At 38.2% G+C, this 19,950-nt stretch overlaps 1 protein-coding gene across 3 annotated transcripts in view; it reads left to right on the forward strand.

Moving 5' to 3' along the window:
* The first annotated feature begins 8,088 nt into the window (after positions 1-8,088).
* The window catches only part of LOC103149585 (phospholipid-transporting ATPase IA-like), a 40,477-nt gene continuing 28,615 nt past the window's right edge, over positions 8,089-19,950 (forward strand). For 2 of the 3 annotated variants that reach the window (XM_007568818.2, XM_007568820.2), the window contains exon 1: positions 8,091-8,522. In XM_007568818.2, the coding sequence (XP_007568880.1) occupies positions 8,474-8,522 (49 nt within the window). In that variant the 5' untranslated portion in view covers positions 8,091-8,473. Of the gene's footprint in view, positions 8,523-19,950 lie in introns of all 3 variants that reach the window. The other variant, XM_007568819.2, reaches the window with a different exon arrangement.

Consider the following 19,950-nt stretch of genomic DNA (forward strand, 5'->3'; position numbering starts at 1 on the left):
GTGAAGGGATCTAAAAACGACTGGGAGCCAGTAAGCTGCCTTGCAGTCACATTGACTCAGCCAGTAAATAATGTATGCGTTCCTACCATGGTAACCCAGCAGGTTTATCTCAAGTAAAGTGATAGTGTTCGTTGAATTATTTATCACAGTTCACGGAGTTTTCACTGAAGCTTTGACAGAAACTTTACGTCCTTAAATCAATAGAGCAAATAATTAGCTGTCTTGAAAGAAGATTATAAAACGATCTCAGGTAATTTTGTGGTGTGAATGCAGCAGTTTTAAATCTTTTACCAATATGAAGCCAACTTCTATTTCCTGCTGCATGACAGACACCTTTAATTTGTCTATGCAATAAAATTGAGGTATTTATCTTACTTTATTTCAAATATTTACTCGCTGAATTTGAGTGCAGTTTTGTTGGAAATTGATTACCATAGAACATTTTTAAACTGAAAGTTTATTAGAATTCGTCCACCCATTGTCTATACCCTCTTATGCATGCAGGGTCGTGGGGGTGCTGGTGTTTGTCTCCAAAGGTCATCGGGTGAGAGGCTTGACCCTGGACAGGTCGCCACAAGACAACCATGCACAAACACACTGGTGGTGTAGATCATTGTATGTAAGGTAAGGTTGGAAGGTTACATCATCAGTATAGTTAAAACTTTGCCTACTGGCTGCATTAAATTACGGATTGTGCAACAGAGAATATGCCATCACCATGGTGATGGCATATTCTCCATGCCAAGGCAGCAATACCTCGGCATGGGATTAGAACCCAGGACCTTCTATTCTTGTTGCAAGGCAGCGGCTCTATCAACCTTTCCTATCTAAATTCAGTGAAGTACTAGTTCACAAAGAATCTGATCTTAAGTCACTTTACAAAAATAACAGATTCAGTTTATTTTCAATTATTTATTGAAGACATTTAAAATCAAATACATTGAACTGATTTAATTAATATATATCTTGATGATCCCCAAAACTTTTACAAAATGTTTCTGCCCCATCACATCTGGTGTAAAACTAACAATATTTTAGAAAAATAACATGGTGCTAACAGTCAAACATGGCAGTGGTAGTGTGATGGTGTGGGCTTGTTTGAGTGTTCAAGAAATGGAACCAATGATGTAATGTTCCTTTTTTTCTGTCTGTAATTAACAATGGCTGTTTGTAACTGTGACAATTTTTCAAAAACAATTATATTTGATTTACTGATGAGGTATAGCTCATTATCTTTTGCTAAAAATATATATATATTTAATTTATTTTTTTTTTTTACATTTAAAGTAGGAAGTTTCCATTTTCATGTGAAAACTAAAGTGAAGGAAGCTGCTCCTTGTATCTGAACTTATAACTCACAGTAAGGTGATATTCTTCAATAGTATACAACTGAAGGGAGAGTGCAGCTGTTCTCTGAGGTTACTGGGGGAGAGCAAACAGGACCGGGGCATATAAAGTGTCACACAAGCACAATACAGGACAGCATCTGCATGAGAGCCCACGCTCTGCTCAACAGGTGATGAAGCGAGTCCCTGGAGATGTGACATGTCATCTTAGAGCGGTGATAGCTCCTCCTCTTTCTGGCAGCTGATGATCGGCCAGCGAGATTTCAGCATTATGGCCCCAAACAGAAAGACAAACTCTACTGGGAATGTGTTTTGAGCTTCTTTATGCTTCATTCTTTGAGACTGATTGGTTGCTGTTCTCTCTAAAATGAGTCAACATTTAGTGTAAGTATGACTCTGGGTCGCCACCAGTTCTCTGCTGTTACAAAATCACTCTAATGACGTTTCCTTGTTAATGTGGAAGCTATTTACTTATTTATCAGTCTGTAGAATAGATTAATAGATTAATACATGACAACAAAATAATTGTGATCTTTCTAATTATGGTCTTTCCATAAAGAATGTTTTCTCTTCCTGACACTGATGGTTCAGAAGCAGTGAAGCCACCGTGCAGCTTTGGGTAAAAATGAAAACACTGAGGCAGGCTCACCATCTCGTTTGGCCTCCTGCAGACAGAAAGGGTTCCTTATCTGGAGTTCAGCTAAATGTACCCAGTCCACGTTGCATCCAGCAGCCATTTTATCTCGCTTTAACACATTTAGACAAGAGAGCAACCTGAGGAGCTTATCTGCCTGTCCTTCCCATAAGTGAGGCTAATGTGGCCTCTGAGGCTACTGCAGCTGTGCTTTAAGAAGTAATTTAGAGGACAGGGGTTAATGCAGAAAGGCTTTTTAATTTTAGTGCTGACTGACAGCTTGACTGTAAACAGAGCAACGATATGGAGGATTTGGATTTGGACCCATCAGAAAAAAAATTATAATTATTTAAATGTAATTTGTAATAAATTAGATCTTAAAAGGAAATGAAATGCCCTTAAACTGAACCATAGCTCAATAAAAAAAGAATTAGATGTGATCTAATGACTCTAAGGTGACTTCGTGTTTATGAGTAAGCTGCCCATTAAACCTCCTCAACCCTCCCCGACATCAGGCCGGCGTCCACAAGGGGGCAGAATACCATTCAATCAAAACTGAACCTTACACCAGCGGCCACTCCCTGCAGAGCTGTAGGAAACGAGTGCAAGATGCAGCTGCAGGCCAGAAGGATGGATCATCATCTTAGTTTAATCAGGCTTGAGGGAAACTGTAATTCATGGCAAAATGGACGGCAAGGTTATTCAAGGGAACAACATGGACCAGCAAAAACAAAAAGGGGAAAATATTCTGTTTCAAGACCTCCAAGCTTACATCATATGATTTTTTTTTTAGCTGAAGGTATAATCAACCCATGAAAAAAGAAAAAAATAAATTGAAATAATTATCTGACGGGTAGTCAACAATTAGTTAACAACTAAAATCAGCGATTTTAGTTATTCGGGTGCATTTATTCAGCTTGATGCTCCCAAAATGAGGTCAACTGCAAACATGCTGGTCCTCACTGATAGACAGGTTGGGTAAGAGAATGAATTAGAGAAGTAGTCGAAATCACCAAGTCAAATCAAGTTTATTTGCATGACACACTTTGACATTTCAAACATTTCAAAGTTTGAAACATTGAAGCAGAAGACCTGAGTGGTCTGGAAAGTTGATACTGTGACAACAGAACATTATTGTACTGTGGTGCCAAGCCATTCACTGATTTATAAACCATCAAGAGTGTTTTAAAGAAAAGAGAAGCAAACTGCTCCCTTATAGGCACATACGTTAGAAAAAAAAAAAACAACTGGAAGACCTGCAGACACCCGCAGCTCAGGTTTTTGGAGAAGGTGTTGACTTGACAATTATCTGTTCTTTTTGTAAGAGTACCTGAAAGAAAGCCATTGCTGATAGAAAGCTATAAAAAGCCTCTTTTGCTGTTGCCCCTGGTTACATAGGAGGCATACCAAACACGTGGAAGATGTTTGGGTCAGATGAGGCTAAAATTAAACATTTGATTGCATAAAACACGGTGAGCACTTATGATTGCACATCACCCTGAAAACTCAAGCCATAAAATACAATATAGTTTCTGATTTGACTAACAATGTGAAGCAGTTCGAGTGGCATGAAGGTGCTGTAGCTCAAGCATAAACCAAAACCTCTGGTATAATTGTAATTGTTGAATAAACCAGTTATATGGTCTATCTGTTAGTTTGTTTGTTTTTTACAAAGAAAACATCCCAAACTGTCCCTTGCAAAAGAAGTCTATTTCTAAGGGGTTGCATATCCTCTCTCAACACCTCAGAAGAATCTTTCAGTTTAAAAACACACTCAGAAGCAAAAGGGAAAACAGATATGATGACATGTCATGTACATTTTTAGAAGCTGAGTTTCGTCCTTGTGATCGGTTGAAAAAAAAATGTTTGTTTTTACTTTAAATAAACTCTCAGTTCTATTTCATGCCACTGAAGAAACAGAAAACCTTGTGCATAATTCTCTGAAAGCAGATTGAAAATCTATCTGAGTATGGATCCAGTAAAGTTGTTTTTAATCTACTGTCTCCTCCTAATGCTGCCTTTCTAAACAGCAGTAAAGTGGCTCAGGTGGTGTAATACAGAGACAAAAGAAAGGCTAAAAGAAGGAGGAGACAATCTATATCACCGTTTGATGCAGGGACTTAAAAGGGAGGTTAAAAGAGAGTGGTGAAGTATTCTCAGACAGTTCTCAGAGACTCAGACAGTTAAATTCCTTTCAACTGCATAACTCTGATTTATTTACTGATGGAAGGATTTCACTCTCCTTAAACATTTCCTTGACCTGTTGAGAAGTTACACCTCACCACCACTTGTCTGTTTTAGGATTTGATCGGTTTATTTTCATCTTTAAGAGTATAGCACATAAAAATGAGTACAGATACTCAAAGGTTCAGTGACCATCACAACAGCTACATTTAGTATGTTTGGAGTCAAGGTGTCAAGCATGGTAATGGTAGCATCATGCCGTCAGTGATCAAAAAACACATGAAAACGCATTTAAGGATGGACGAGGCAGGACGATATTAAGCTTCTTAAAAGTGAACCATGTTTTTAAAACGTGGATATGTACCACCAGACTTATACATTTAGACGACCTCTGCTCAGAAAAGTGTCTCGTTAATGGCTACAAAAATGGAAATATATCCAAATAATTGTGGGAGGTGAACATATTTGAACCTGGATATATAATTTAGAAACTGCTAGGATTAGAAAAAAAAAAAAAAACCTACACTAAAACTTCTGAAAACTTCTGGAGAAAATCTGAAGATCTCGAACCTAAATGTGGCATTTATCAAAAGATTTACAGCTGATTTATTTTCTTCTGACAGCTTAAAAGAAGACAAAATAGGTCATAGGTTTGAGTTTGAATTCGCTTGCAGCAATAATGTCTAAATAAATAATTTCCAGGAAGCGGACTCATAAAAGGTCCGGTGAAGCTGTAAAACAAGCTGATGAAATCACTCCTGCTGTTTACAGCTGACACAGATACTAGCAGCAGTAGGAATCTGGATAGCTGGCTGAATGCGTCATTGTTTGGGCTGGGAATGCTATAAGACAGAAAACCAGAGCAACTCGCACATAGTCGAAAAGGCAGGCTTCCTGTCACTGTTTCTTAGCAACGGTGGGAGCTAAAGAGCCAAATCCCCGTGGTGGTGGGCTGATGTTGAATTAGGTGGAGGGGAGGGAAAGAAAGGAAATCTGCAGAGGAGATGTTTCTGTAGCAGGCAAATGGGAAAGCAAGGACGTTTTTGGTGTTTGCTGATTATTTTTAGATGGGATGAAGCTTGACCTTCCGTTAGAAAACACGGCTGCTTTGGATTTTATGGCTGTTTCATGCAAATCTTTAAGATTTCTAGGAGCATTTCAAGAAAGGAAGTAGATTATCTTAAATGTTTTCCAAAAATAGATGGTGAACATTCAGAGTTTTACAATGCTTAACATAAGCATCGTAAAACAAAACAAAACAAAACAGCAAAAAAACAATCCATCTGTAGTGTATCTGCAGTTCTCTCAAGCAACAGCAGTGGAGCTGCTGCTGCACAAATGGCGTCAGAGCTGTGATTAACATTTTAACCGCAATGTGAATGAGTGCTAAAGCAATGCACAGCAGAGAGGCAGCAGAGATGGGGTGGTTGCTTCTCACTCCCTCTGGTTTTGCATGCAGATCTTTTAAGTGTCTAGTTTCAGACCACTGAGCACCCAGCCGATTCATGACAAGAGCGTGACACACTGACAGGGGATATGAAGGAAACCGTGGGCCAGAGTAAATCACCTGTGGATTACATCTTCTGCTGAGCTCGTCTCCAGACAGTAATCACATAATAACACAATGACTGATACCAGTGTCTGCTTACAGCTGCTTAGTGCTGCTATTGTGGTCTGTATCCAGGTCTGTATCCGCAGTTATGCACTATACTTTGTGAGTTATGCTATGGAAAAGATCGTTCAATTGGTTTATTTATGGGTTTTGCATCATCATCTGTAAAAGGGGCTGACTAAGCAACATTTTCTCCAAAACTTCATGTTTAATGTATAAGCAACGACCTTCACCAGGCAGGTGAAGGTCAAAAAAATAGGGTAACACTTTATTTGAAGGGGGGTGAATAAGACTGTCATGACACCATCATAAATATGACATAACACATGTCATGAACATCAATAAGCCTTCATGAATATTTATGACTGGTGTCATAAAGCGTAATTCGGTAAATTATGACACTTTCAATACAAAGTTGACATTATTCAAAATGTCTTTGTTATGACAACTTGACATTAACCAAGAAATCATTACTGATATAAATTTGTTATAAAATAATTACTGATTTCACTTTAAAAATTAGGTAACTTTATGTTATTAAAGGTAAAGTTTGAACAGTAATGATTTCTTGGTTAATGTCAAGTTGTCATAACAAAGACATTTTGAATAATGTCAACTTTGTGACATTATTCAATTTACCGAATGACGCTTTATGACAACAGTCATAAATATTCATGAAGGCTTATTCATGAATAAGCCTTCATGAATAAGGCTTATTCATGAAGCCATGAAGCCAGTCTTATTCATGACAGTCATGAATAAGACTGTCATGACAGTCTTATTCAACCCCCTTCAAATAAAGTGTTACCAGAAATAGATACTTGTTGCTAGAAAAAGGGAAACGTGAAGTAGAGAGGATACTAATCACAGAGCTTTGTCAGAACCCAGTTAGTAGATTGTTTTTTTATTTTTGCTTTAAAGCATCTTAAACTCACTTATATGGGAAAAAAAAAACAGCAAACTACTACTAGGCCTGATGTCCTAGTCGAAACAAAGCTTAACCAACAATTTTATTCATTAAAGATTAATAGGAATTCATAGAAATGTATGCAGTCCAAGATTACTTAGATAGCTTACTTATCTTCATTAGAGATTAGATAACCAACACAGGGCTAAGTGCAAATCACCAGAGTGCTCTGAAGCACAGATTAACATAGAAGTTTAAGTGAGTACATATTTTAAGACATAACTAAATGCACATGCTTTATTTGTATGTATTTTCATAAGAACTTGGATATCCATAATGTTATATAATGCATAAATTAACTATGACACTATCGTATTATGTTTTTTGTTTGTTGTTCAGGGTTCTGGTTGGTCTTATGTTGTCTTCTCTAGTTCACCACACAGGTTTTCTACAGAAATTAGGTCTGGAAAATGAGATGGCTGTAGAAGGAGATTGATTTTGTCTTTGATGAACGGTCAGAAAAGAAAAAGCTAGATTCCGACATCACTCCCAAACAATTGATTGGTATTTCGATAGTGTACAATGGATATTATTCAGACTTGGTGACCTTAAGATGACATTTTTTGCTGCAGTCCTCCATAAGTGAACTTTGGTTTTGCATTTGCTCCTCAAACATACTGCCCTCTATGCGTGGAAGATAAACCTGGAGTCTCTTGTAGACTAGTGACTACTGCCAAAAAGAAATTGACCTATGTGCAATGTCCAAGTTGAATACAGGAAATAAACAAACAATCAAAAATCATAGATTACTAGTGAGTCTGGTTAACTCTTAACCCTTGTGTTTACAAATGGGGTCCACACCCATATCACTTGTATCAGTTGCCTCAGTCCTCTCACGCACAAGGGTTAAAAAGTAGGTTATCAAAGAAATATAAAAACACTAAATCAAAATAACTTTTTTGAGAGATTGTTACAGGTAACAAAAACTGTGCAAACAATGAGAAAAAAATAATAATAACAAATATTTTCACTATTCTTCAGATTTACTTTAAGGCTTTGTCTATAGTCTTTACCACTGATGCCATGTAAATCCATCAATCAATGTTATTCCCGGCTTTATTCCCAATAAAACAACAAAATTAATAATCAGTGATGCGCCAACTCCCAGTTTGTAAACAACATCTACTGCAGAGGGGGGAGGTCTTCACTCCGACCGGCAGATTTTTAAAGAAAAAAAAGCACTTTTACGTCAAACTTTATGAGCCACAATGATTAATCAAACGCTGGGTGTGTTTTATATTCATGGGTTAACTGAATTATTTAACTAATAGACGTAGAGAACTGGCCGTTATTTTGGTTCGACCTCCTCCATTCCCCCCCACCCGGGTGAGCTAATGTGGTACGGTCCATATTGTGAAGCGGCACCGTCTTTCCTCACTTCAGTTTGGGTTAAGTCCGCGTCCACTCCTTAGGAAATGAAGGCGTATAACGGTTTAATTCTGGCCGTGTGACACCGGGATGCTGGAGGGCTTGTGAACCGCTGGACTGCTTAACTATGTTCCCTTCAGCTACGGCGAAATTTAACGGAAGCTGCTTTCAATTCGCCCGCCTCTCTCGTTAGCACACAGAAAGTGCAGTCCGCATGAGAGAGGCTCCTCCGCTGCATTTCAGACGGGGCTTCGACATTCCTTGACGGTCGAGCAGCAGCCGCACCAGCCGCCGCCGCAGGGTGCAGAACCCACGAGCTTCGGCCGCTTGACAGGTGCCGTCGCTCGGCTGTGCTTGGAGAGATGCCGCCCGTCCAGAGAACAATGTCCGATCTTCGCACTCGAGCGGAGGGTATGTAGATGCAGTTGTAATCAGCTTTATATCTTTGTGAAGCCGTTGGAGAGCATATGTAGCAGTTTATGAATATTTATTTAATATAACTGCAAGAAGGCCGTCTGGTATGAGGTGAAGGGAAGTGTAGAAACTTCCTAGTTAAAGCTGTGCAAACTGGCGTCAAGATTTTATAAGTTTCAGAAACGAGGCAAATCTCTGGAAGCCTGAATGTGTCAAAAAACCAAATCCAGAAATGCAAGTAAAAAGTCATCCTTAAAGAAGTGGTTTTTGACACTTGAAATTTTGTAAGATTATCCATACCAATGTAACTCTTTCACTTATACAGCAAACAAACTTACGTTTATTGTATTTTTATGACAGATTGAGATATTTTAGTGCATATTTGTAAAGTAGAGGGAAATACAATTCTTTCAGGATATTTACACAAACATGATGTTCCATTTAGAGATCAAGATTTTTATTCATTCCTCCTTTTGAAACTAGTTCTAGCTCAGTCAGATTTAATGGAGACGGTCAGTGAACATTGGTTTAGGGTTAGGCCTTTCTAACACACAGGCAGCAATCTAAATTAGATCGCTGCCATGGTCACATATGTAAACATGGAGCCTTGGGATCCTCTTGAGAAAATAACCTAAATACCAAAAATAGTAGAAAGCATATCCATTTTACAAATAGAGGAAACAATATTTAAACTAGGCTTGAATAAATAAAAGCAACACAACGGTGACTATTGGCTAAATGTGTTGCCATTGGACCACTTTTAATTTAATACTTGCATGCTCAACCAAGACTCGGGGACAAAAGCCATTTTAATTTTTGTAGACCAGGAAGCAGGATGAATGTGCAGACCGTTTGTTGCTGCTGGAAGGCGAAGCTCCTCTCCAGTGTCAATTTGTTTTTCAAAATACTTTCCTCTTAGACTGCTCTGGCTTTCGCTCCATCGATCTTCCCATCAACTATGACCAGCTTCCCTGTTCCAGAGCATGACGCCATCTCCACAAAGTGTCACTGAGGATTGTTTGTGCCATGTTTGTCTTCCACCATTCAGTGTTTTTGCATATGTAAAAAAATGTATTTTGGTCTCATTTGACCAGAGTACCTTCACCCACACACTCACCATGTTCACTACATGACAAACTTTAAACAGGACTTCTTATGGCTTCTCCAGATGTATGGTTCTACTCAAAAATACATTGAGTTGGGATTTATCAGTAGGTTTCCACTACCTATTGTCTGTGAAAGTTGCTCAGTAGATTTGAGTTTTTGGGTGTTTCTCTTTATTCCGGAGCTCACCGTGTAGCTCAGCACAGAACCAGGTTCAGTCAGTTTTGAAGCCTTCGACCCTTCACATCCCTGATTTGATGTTGGCGCTGACCTCAGACCTCTCAGGACAGGGGCTGAATATATGTGCAGTGATCAATATTATACCTTGTGATTTATGACCCTTCCTGCAGTTTCTGTTTTTCTTTGCACCAAATGTAGAGTCTGTGCTGAGTTTGATTTATACACGGGCCAATTCCTCATTCTGAATTGTGGCCGTCTACTATATTATTTTGGCTGCATAGCAACTAGCTCGCCCTGTAGAAGTGAAATGAAACAAATTCGTTGAAGGTTTTCTGTTTGCTTATCTACTTTCTAAAATGTTGTGGATGAACCTAAAAACATGGACAACTCATAGTTATTGACTAGTGAATTGCTATGCAGTGACTTTGTTATAGATCTAGCTGCCAGCAGTATTTGATATTGGTGTTGAAGTCTGTTCACCCGCCTATCAACAGATAATGCAGAAGAGAAACAGTTTGCAGCTTGACAATTGCCAGGCTCATATCAAGTGGCACTTTTCTCACCTCTGTCTATTTCTGTGTTTGAGTTTTGAAGTCATTTAATAAATGCCCTTTGACCGCATTTTTTATTTTTTTATTTTCCAAAATATTCTTAACTTGCAGACAAACCAATGTCTAGCACATGCTTGCTGCAAAGTGAAAGGTCATCTGAGTGGATGGAGACAATTGCTTGTACCAGTCATTCCTGAACCCGAAGAAGCCACTGACTATGTGTAGTTGTTTTGACTCTGTCTTGATCAGTTTTGTTCAGTTTCTTTGAGTCACTGTTATCCCAACAGATGGCTACAGAACAACATAAAAAAAAAATCTGAAAGAAGAAATGTAGGTCTTGCTGAAAAAAAACTGATGAAATAGTTTCTTTAGAACTGTTAACATCATTGTACATGGACAGTGAAATTGGAAGATGACCACGAAATTGGACAATTTTCAGTTTGTTTCATAGTGATGACCTGCTGTTTTGGGTGAAAAAAATAGAATTTTTTTTTTTTTCCCCGAGCCACACTGAGCTCTTCCAGGCTGCGATTGCCTTCGGTGTGGCTACGGTTAATGGGGGAATCAGACCAAAAGTTTCCTGTTTTGTTTAAATTAGCAGGGTGCTATAAAGGAAGTTGCAGGACGTCCAAGAATGTAGCAGTCAGTTTTAAAAAGGAAATTTTGGGGTGCTTGGTGGTTTGTTGGTAAAATTCACTCATCATCGCAGTTGTTCTGGGTGCGATTCCCGGTCTCGGACCATTTGCTGGAAACTTTTTCCATTTTAACCTGATGGAGCATTCTGGATTTAGAAATTTAGTAGTTAGTAGAATTTTAGTAGAGTTCTCACAGGATATATTGTGCTATCTATAATATCAACGCAAACCTACGTTTTTAATAAAACCTGGTGCACTAACCATGCTGATACTACACTCAGTTTAAAATATCATATCCTTGTTCTGAAATAACGAGGACAAACTACACTGCACTGTTGTAGGAAAATCCTGTTTTACAGTGATTTATCTATAAGGCAATACTGTAGTGCTTTCTCAATTTCTTTCTTTTCTTTTCCATTTTGCTCTCTCAATTTCTAATATTAGTAATTGACCACCCATAACAGGATGATTGTAAAGGAATATTTTGAATGCTGCTCTTGTATCCTTTTATGTCAAAGTATTTGGAGAGAAATTAGAATCAGCTATAATCAGCATGGCAAAGCTTTCCAGAAACCTTAGATTGGCCCTTAATACATTTTTGATTGGCGCAGCCTTACTTTGTGCCAACGTCTCATCACAGATTGTTGCTATTCTGTAGGTGGTCTTAAACACTTTGCTGGTAGAATCCTAAATAATTTAATACAAAATATAGATTTTCTGTAAAACTGTTGACAATGCTGGAGTCTCAAGAATTAAAAACATTAATTATGCAGCAGCTATTGCTTTCATGCTTTCACTACTTTTTAGTTTTGCGTAGAGGAAATGGTTGAGCTCTTTTCCTATCTGTGAGCTTGATAAGCTATGAAGCAGCCTCATGGCTTTTTATTTTTCCACTTTAATGGACAGTCCAGTGTATTAGTCTTAATTAGTAGCATGATAAATCAAAATGAGCTGGATAACTTCCATTTTGATAATTTTTTTTAAAGGAACATTTTGTTTACAGAGACATCATAATCCATTTTATTTATTGGTTTTGGTTGTTGTGGCTTATTTTGAATTTTTAAAATATTTTCCAGTTCCAGTGTCAAGTGATCTTTACAAAAATGAAAGTTTATGGGTGTTTGAGAAGACATTCTGACATTATTATGCCATATCAGTATATTCCTTCAAAATGAGCTCAACAAAGCAATGTTATCATTTATGGCAATAATTATTTCCAGCAATTTATCTTTGGCCTACCAGTGCCACATAATTATCTTTGGTGTTTTTATGAGAGTCAGAGCAAACTCCCCAACCGTTTTTTTATTTTATTTTTTTATTTTAATCACCCCGGCGCACGGGGCAGACATCCATCTAGCAAGGGCAACCCTCTGCCAGGCTTACCACCTAATCCATCAGCGGCCCGTCCGTCAGCTCTGCATACTGCGCACACCCCTCGGTCTTGGCCTCCACGTGTTACTTCACTCCGTGTCACTCTTCTTTACTGTGTGGTGGAAACATCCAGCATCTCTGCCAATTTGATGGAATGCGTTGCCAAAATAACCCTATCAAGTACACTTGGCACACATGTGACACGCGAAGCAATCGGCACATTTAATATGTAAATCGGCAACGAAAGGCAGGCACCTTTAGATTCTGATCTCTTGAACACAAATTTCCATTGACAATAGAAGGTGATTGATAACTTCTTCCTTGATCTAGACGGAGAAGCTGACAAATTCCACCAACAGTTAAAATAAAAGGCAAATAGGGACAAGCATCTAGTTTGCTGTCTTAGCTTGCATGCTTATCTGCAGATGGGTAAAATCCCCTTGTGTAGTTTACGCTAAAGACGAGGACAGGCTTGTGAAACCTGTCCTGACAGGAAGCTGTTGCTTAGTTCCTACTGCCAACATGCCTTTCTGAGGCACAAAATAATCTGCTGTTTCTTTAAGTCCAATACCTCTCTCTCTGCCTGCCTGCCTGTCTGTCTTAAGGTTTTATTCCCAAGTGTAAGTGAAGCGGGATGTTCCCCCTGTAGCATTTCAATAACACCAGCTAAGTCTCAGTCTGTCTGAATTGTGGTATCAGCATGAAGGGAGAGACTGGAGGGGGACAGACTTCTCTCTTCTGAAGGGATCCAGAGCTACCTGTGTGCCCTGTGGATCACTGGCTGATAATAATGTGGCACAGAAGCCCAACACACCACTAAATCTCTCGTCTTGAGCTGCCAATGTGATATATCAAGTCCCCTCGGGCCTTCCTTCTCTATGTGATGGCATAGGACGTCTCCTCTTCTCCGCTTTCTGTTTAACGTCTTGCCTTCATCGGTTACCTGCAGCCAGTCTAACCTTGTTACTCTTCAGACACTTGACTGCGCTCACTTCAATGACTCTCTCAGTGCATCGCAAACTGCTGCATTAGATATAAGAACGGTTGTGCAAGTGCAGACAAAAAGGAGGTACAGTTTCTAAAATGTGGAGAAAGCAAAGGCAACTCCAGACCAGTATGTTTTTGCCAATGTTTATTTCAATCCCTGTTTTGCCTTTAATGACCTTTTTGAACTTACTGATTGCTAATTTTGAAGTGCTCTAGTTTGGAAATTCCTTGTGTTGTGAAAACTAAAAGTACATCTTTTAGAATATATAATAAAATACTTCCTAGGTAAATTAACTGTGTATCTTGTCCCTGTTTTAAACTTTTGCACAACATCATATGACCAGTCTTAGTCGCATTTGCTCTGTTTTTTATATATATATAAATATTATATAATTATAATATTATATAATAATTATTATTATTATAAATATTATATATATATATAATATCAGTGTTTTCTGATAAAAGCAATAAAATAGCATCTTTGTGTTTTGAAATCAGTGTTTTGGCTGGAGATTATATCTGGACAGTGCAAAGATGCATTGTTTGGTAAGCGCTATGCATTTGCGCACCAATGTTTGGGCAGCTGCATTAACATTTTCAGCCCTTGATGTCCTCTCAGATTTTAGGTTTGGTGATGCTAAAGCTCATGGAAAGTGATGGGAAAATCTTGGTCATTGAAAAGAAATAAGAGTGAGAAAAACAACACTAACTGTTGTCAACGCAAAATTCAACTTAAAACAGCATAGATGCATGCTTTCCTGGACCAAGAAACCAGATTCATCTTGATTGGACCTGACTGATCAGCCAGTTGGAAACTCAAAAATGATTTTTCTTTTCCCAGTCAGTGAGCACACCGTGCAAAGCGCTACCAGGTCATGCTGACAACAATAATCTTTGGTCTAGGCGCTGATACTAGGTGAAAAATATTTTCATTTTAGTTAAGATATTTGAGGGTGTATTCACACCAACCCTGTTTAGTCCGCTTCAACCAAACTCTAGTTTTTTTTACTAGAATGTCCGGGGAGGTGTAAATATGCAATTAAGCTCTGATGTGGACAAAAGCAAAATCAAATTCTAATCTGTCTGAAAACCTAGGTCTTTTTGGTTCGGTTCAAGTGAACTCTGAATACAAGTGGACTAGAGGCCGTCCCAAAAGCAGAAGTGGGCCATAGCGCAGGGCATTCTGGTAAATGCAACCAAAACTAATGTACAAGTCTAGCACCGGTGGGAGAAATAGCTTCTGGTATTTTGCCAGAAACAAAAAAGAAATCCTACAACAGCCAATATCTTACTGTGCTCTATTTTTATTTACATTTTGTGAAGAAGGACGCAGTGCTCAGTGGGTTTTTGTGTCGTTTCCTTCAGTGGTTCTTGGTGCAGCCCCATCTTAGGTGAGGCGGTAAATAGGTTTTCAAAAGTTTTGGTTTGTTTAACAGTGCAGTGTGAAAGCAAACTGCACCAGCTGAAAATGTAACAAATGTTACAATTTTGGTCCTTAGTTGAATCTTTTGGCAAAATTAGTATTGCTAGGCGTGAGCTGTGCGAAAACTAAATATTGGAAATCATAAAATTCTGATTGATGCCTCTCAAGTGTTATGATTTATTTAATGGATTGGGTACATTTTTCATCTGCCACTGGTGTGCATTCAACTACTTAAAAGATGTCTAACATGGGGCGCTTTGCGGTTCAAAACAATTGTCACCTGATGGACTTTGTGATCACAATTGAATCTCTGGAATCTTGCAGTCTCTCAACATAAATTCAGTGATTCACAGATCAAATCTTCTTTCCATTAACATCTACAAAATAAAATCTACATTGATGGTAGAAAGGAAGCTTAAACCTCCAGATGTGTCACAAACTAGTATTTTGTGGCGTAAAAGATGACTAGAATTAATTTGATAAGCTTGATATTCTCAAATGATCCTATCAGTTTGCCGGTTGTTTTTCTGAATCTGCGTGTGTCTCTGTGACACAGCAAGAAAATGCAACAAGGTTATGTGCAAGAATACAGCCAGTGAGGCTGTGGGATGATGAGGTCGGATGAAGAAGTGTTGGCAGGCTCTCCACAGGAAAGCAGCACCATCAATGGTGGGTAAGATGAAACTCCTGGTGTCCTTCACCTCCCTGTGCACCTCCATCCTCCCAGAGCTTTTGGATTTTCTGAGCCTGATTATGTCTAATTTAGATTTTGGCTTAACAAGGTCATAGTGCCTCTTATATACATGGATAGCTCCAACTATCCATGTATAGAACCAACTATACATAGGTAGTATAGTTGATTCTATGCCATCAACTACAGATGGATTCACACTATCTATCTATCAATGGATAGTTTGAACTATTCATGTATAGAAGCGGTTTTTTTTTTTTATATCTTATCACATATATCTATGTGCATTGTGATACTGGCTCATAGTTCTGAGTAAATGATCTTTTACCAGTTCAGATATCTAAGGCAGTGACTGGGTTAAAAGAAAATGTAGCCTAATCTACATTTTCTTTTAATTTATAGTCCTGCAATATTTGACATATATAGGTCATGTTCTGTAGATGGTGATGTTAATGGCACATGAAGTGATCGCCTTCATGAGAGTCTGTGCTCCTGCAATAGAAGCGCCATAACTAATATTAACAGATGACCTACTCTAAAGATTTAGGCTTGAATCAATTAGACAAGTATGTTATCCACATAAATGTTTCGTCAGTGTACTTAAGAAAAGGGCATGTTCTCTGCAGACGTGCAATATAATTTCTGGCAAACGGTCTCATCAGATGCGACACATCAGGTCAGCTGACATCATTTAAAACACTGACTAGGATTAATTGTTATCATCGGCCATTTCATTATTGATGCTATTTATAGATGGTATTTGATGGAAATGAGCCTGGTTGTCTGTCATTTTTATCCTTTTTTTCATATCAGTCTTTTTCTAATAAAAATTAAATTTTCCTGTCGGTTTTTGGTAAATGCCAAGTAACATTTTTTTTTTAAATTACAATTTTAAGGGTTTTTTTTAAATGAAAATGCACATTGCATAGTAACATATGGACAGAAACATATATGTTTTATATTCATCCCTTTCATATGATCTCTGAGCTGTGGTAGTTTTCACATCTTCTTTTTAGACTGCATGAATGATCAGATGTACTGTTTGTCTTTAACTGTGAATCCTACTAAACCGGTCCTAAACTGGTCGGTCAGTCAACACTATGCCTAATAAGGCTAAGCCTACAATAGTAACATAAAAAACAGGTCTGGTCTGCTGTAGGCACAGGGTGTGCTGAGGTCCTTGTTGACTGATGACCGTTAACTAAAAATAGTCACACTGGTATTTCCACAAAAAAGTTTAACATGATGCAATTGCTTTTTAAAAAGTAATTATCTCTTGTTATGCAAAATAGTAATTGATTTATACTATTAAGAACAATGTGACATTAAATTTTAGTTTTGAAATGAAAATTCCTTAAAACTTATGTCTTGATAGCAATATCTGATTCCAATTGCCCTACTTTAAACAACAGCAGACAATGTGCTGTATTTTCTAAAAGATATTAATGATAAATATTTTTGTAAATATTTAAAGAAACATCTTTAGAGTGGGGTTGCTTTTCAATTTTCAGGGAATGTGTTATCTCTGATCTAGAGAAGATGTGTCTAATTAGCTTTGGCCTGATTCACTTTCCATGAATTTCTGCCAACAGAATGGCATTTTTTATTTATTTATTTATTTTTTTACATCACATTGTTGTCTTTGTTTGTAGCTGAACACTAACAGAGCACATAATGATCTTCGGTTCCTGCAATGTTTTTTTTTCTTCTACAAGGTGCTAATTGGCCTTTATTAGTATTCCAACAAGCTATGCTAAGATTTGCATAACATCAGCATTTTAGCATGATCTATATTTAGGATGCTAGAAGCGGCCGTTTTAACCTAAGAAATCCTTCAGGGCCCTGATTTGAAACAGTTTTGATGCCTTGATAATATATCAATGTTGCTGACATTCGAAGCGTTTGCGGGGATCTGCAAAGTGTATAGCATATGCTCTTGTGTTTGATCATTCATAAAGTCGCTCTGAGTGGAAAGGCTTGTCTCTCGGCAGATCCCTCACTAAGCTCAGCCAGGCCATCCCTGTGATGTCACTGCTAGACCCAGCTGCCTGCGTTGTCCCCGGACTTTCCGTCCCGCTACAGTCTGCCTGAGCCTATGAGGATCCAGATGGAGCCAAACAGGGCGGAGGGATTAATTCTGCAGCTGCCCTGTTGTTGTTGTTGTTGTTGTGGGTGCTGGTTACAGCATCGAGGTCTGATAAGAGACTTATGGATGTAGCTTAGATTGAGGCAGTACCTATAGTCTCCAACAGCCCTTCCTTCCATTCACAAACAGTGAAAAGATAGAAAGGGATGATTTTATCTCTGAGACTTTGGTGGCTATGAATAGACTGCAGCCTTGAATAGGCTGCTCTGTTCACTAAAATATTTATCTGGGTTGAATGCATCATGTAGAGAGCTTTAGTTGGTGCCGCTATACAGATATAAAGGGACGTGGTATATTGCAAACCCGTTAAGAGATCACAAATTACATCACTTCTGAACTAATTTGAACTCTTAATGATGGTAAGGAGCCTCTGTTTAAGTGCCAGTCAACAATGACAATGCTGAGCTCTGTTTGTCTTTCAACTGGTTTGGCTGGTGTTCACTTCCTGGTGTTGGACAAGTGTTGCTACCTCCCTCCTTCCTACCTCCATTTCCTTTATTATTGAATAAGCTTTGAGTGAGCCTGATTCTGTCCATGCAGACGGTTTCAATCACACTTTACTGACCTCTCAGGCTCATCAGTTCTAGCTCTGTGTCTGAGGGAGACTGGACAGGATGTGTTGTATTCTGAGAAATTTATAGCTGCTCTGATTTGAAAAATTAAGTTTTAAATGCCGTACTTGACTGCGTACTTTAAAAATTACAGATCTAAGAGATAAGTGGTTATGTAGTTATTTGACAAACGACAACCAATTGAGATATTTTACGAAAACGTCAGAGTGCAAAGACGTCAAATATGGAGTCCTACAAGGTTTAGTGTTGGTACATTTGAAATAAAAGAAAAAGTATCTAGTAAACAATAACTTGCCTTTGCAGCTCAAATAAATATTTGAGACAATATTGTTGATGAAATAGTTCAATCCAAATAGGCTGACTGATTTTTAAATTCAAATAAAACAAAATGTTTGATCTTTGGTTACTGATAGATTCAGTTTTTATTGAAAATTTTAAGTTTTTATGGCTAACTTTAGATTTTAGCTGGAATAAAATGAAAGGTATTCATAGCAGTGCACATTATGGTAAGACGCCCAGAGTTGCACAGTTTCATACTTGTATTATGTATTCTACCTTACTTGACTTGATGTTTGGAAGATGCACTTATGCAACTAACTGTAAACCTTTGATCTACAAAAAAGAGAAAAAAATATATAAAGTCTGCTTAAAAATTTAAAATTTTGGTTAATTTATTTATATGTTAATCTTGAAAGAAATTGTGGCCAGAGCTCGCAAATGAGAGATGATCATAGATGGGAAAACCTATTCTAATAATGTGTGCTATAACTATATATAATAATAATCGAAAAAATGAGGCATCTTTATATTGGACAGAATTTATTTATTTTTTTTAATAGGAACTTGTCTTGCTTGACATTTTCTCTGCTACACACAATAGTCGCCCAGCCTTTCTAGACTGACGGGGGAAGACCAGCATGTCATAGTCGAGTCTTCTGGACAGTTTTTCCCACTGGGCGCCCTGTCCAAAATATGTCCCTTCTCGTGACTATTGTTCCACCAGTCTTGGCTGACACAAGCAATAATCCTGACATCTGGACTGCATCCAAACATATTACAACTCTCAGTGGCATTGATACTTCCCCAAGAGGCTTTCCCTTCAGAGCTGTCTGCCACTCCTCGCTGCTTCAACTGAGCTTTATTTAGCCTTGTCGAGCGTCTGTGGAGTTCTAACTTGCTTAATATAGTACGGGACGATAATAATAAAGCTCACAGGAAGTTTTTGTCTGTTATCCCTTCTTGTTTCCGTTATTGTGAGTGGGATTGACGTCACGACGCACACTGGAGTTAATGTAGCTCCTGGAGATAAAAAGCAGAACTTCCACTAAGACGTTAATAGCAGTGGCCTTGATATGTTTTACACAGGCTGGTGTAGAACCAGGGGACTTGAACTTAACAGAGAAGATTTCAGAGAACCTCTTTAAAAGGGTTCTGTGAAAACTTAATTTATTGGAACTATCAGCTCTTTCATCTCATCAGTTTTTGCTTGAAAATAATTACACACACATTTAAAGGATTGGTGTTGAATGTTAGATCAGTATTTGCAGTATTAGACCACTTTCCGGCTTCCGCCCCGTTTCTCCTCCCCAATCCAATTAAAGCATTCAACTCAAAGCCTTAAATTGGATCAGATGTGTAAGAATAGTTGCTGCAGCAGAAACCTGACGAGGGTCTTAGGTGCATAGGTGGCATAAAACAACCCAATAGAGGTAGACATCATGTTGGGAAGTTATTAAGTCATTGGAATTAAGTTATACTTGGG

The sequence above is a fragment of the Poecilia formosa genome, unplaced genomic scaffold (assembly GCF_000485575.1).
Source record: "Poecilia formosa unplaced genomic scaffold, Poecilia_formosa-5.1.2 Scaffold231, whole genome shotgun sequence".
NCBI classification, from domain to species: domain Eukaryota; kingdom Metazoa; phylum Chordata; class Actinopteri; order Cyprinodontiformes; family Poeciliidae; genus Poecilia; species Poecilia formosa.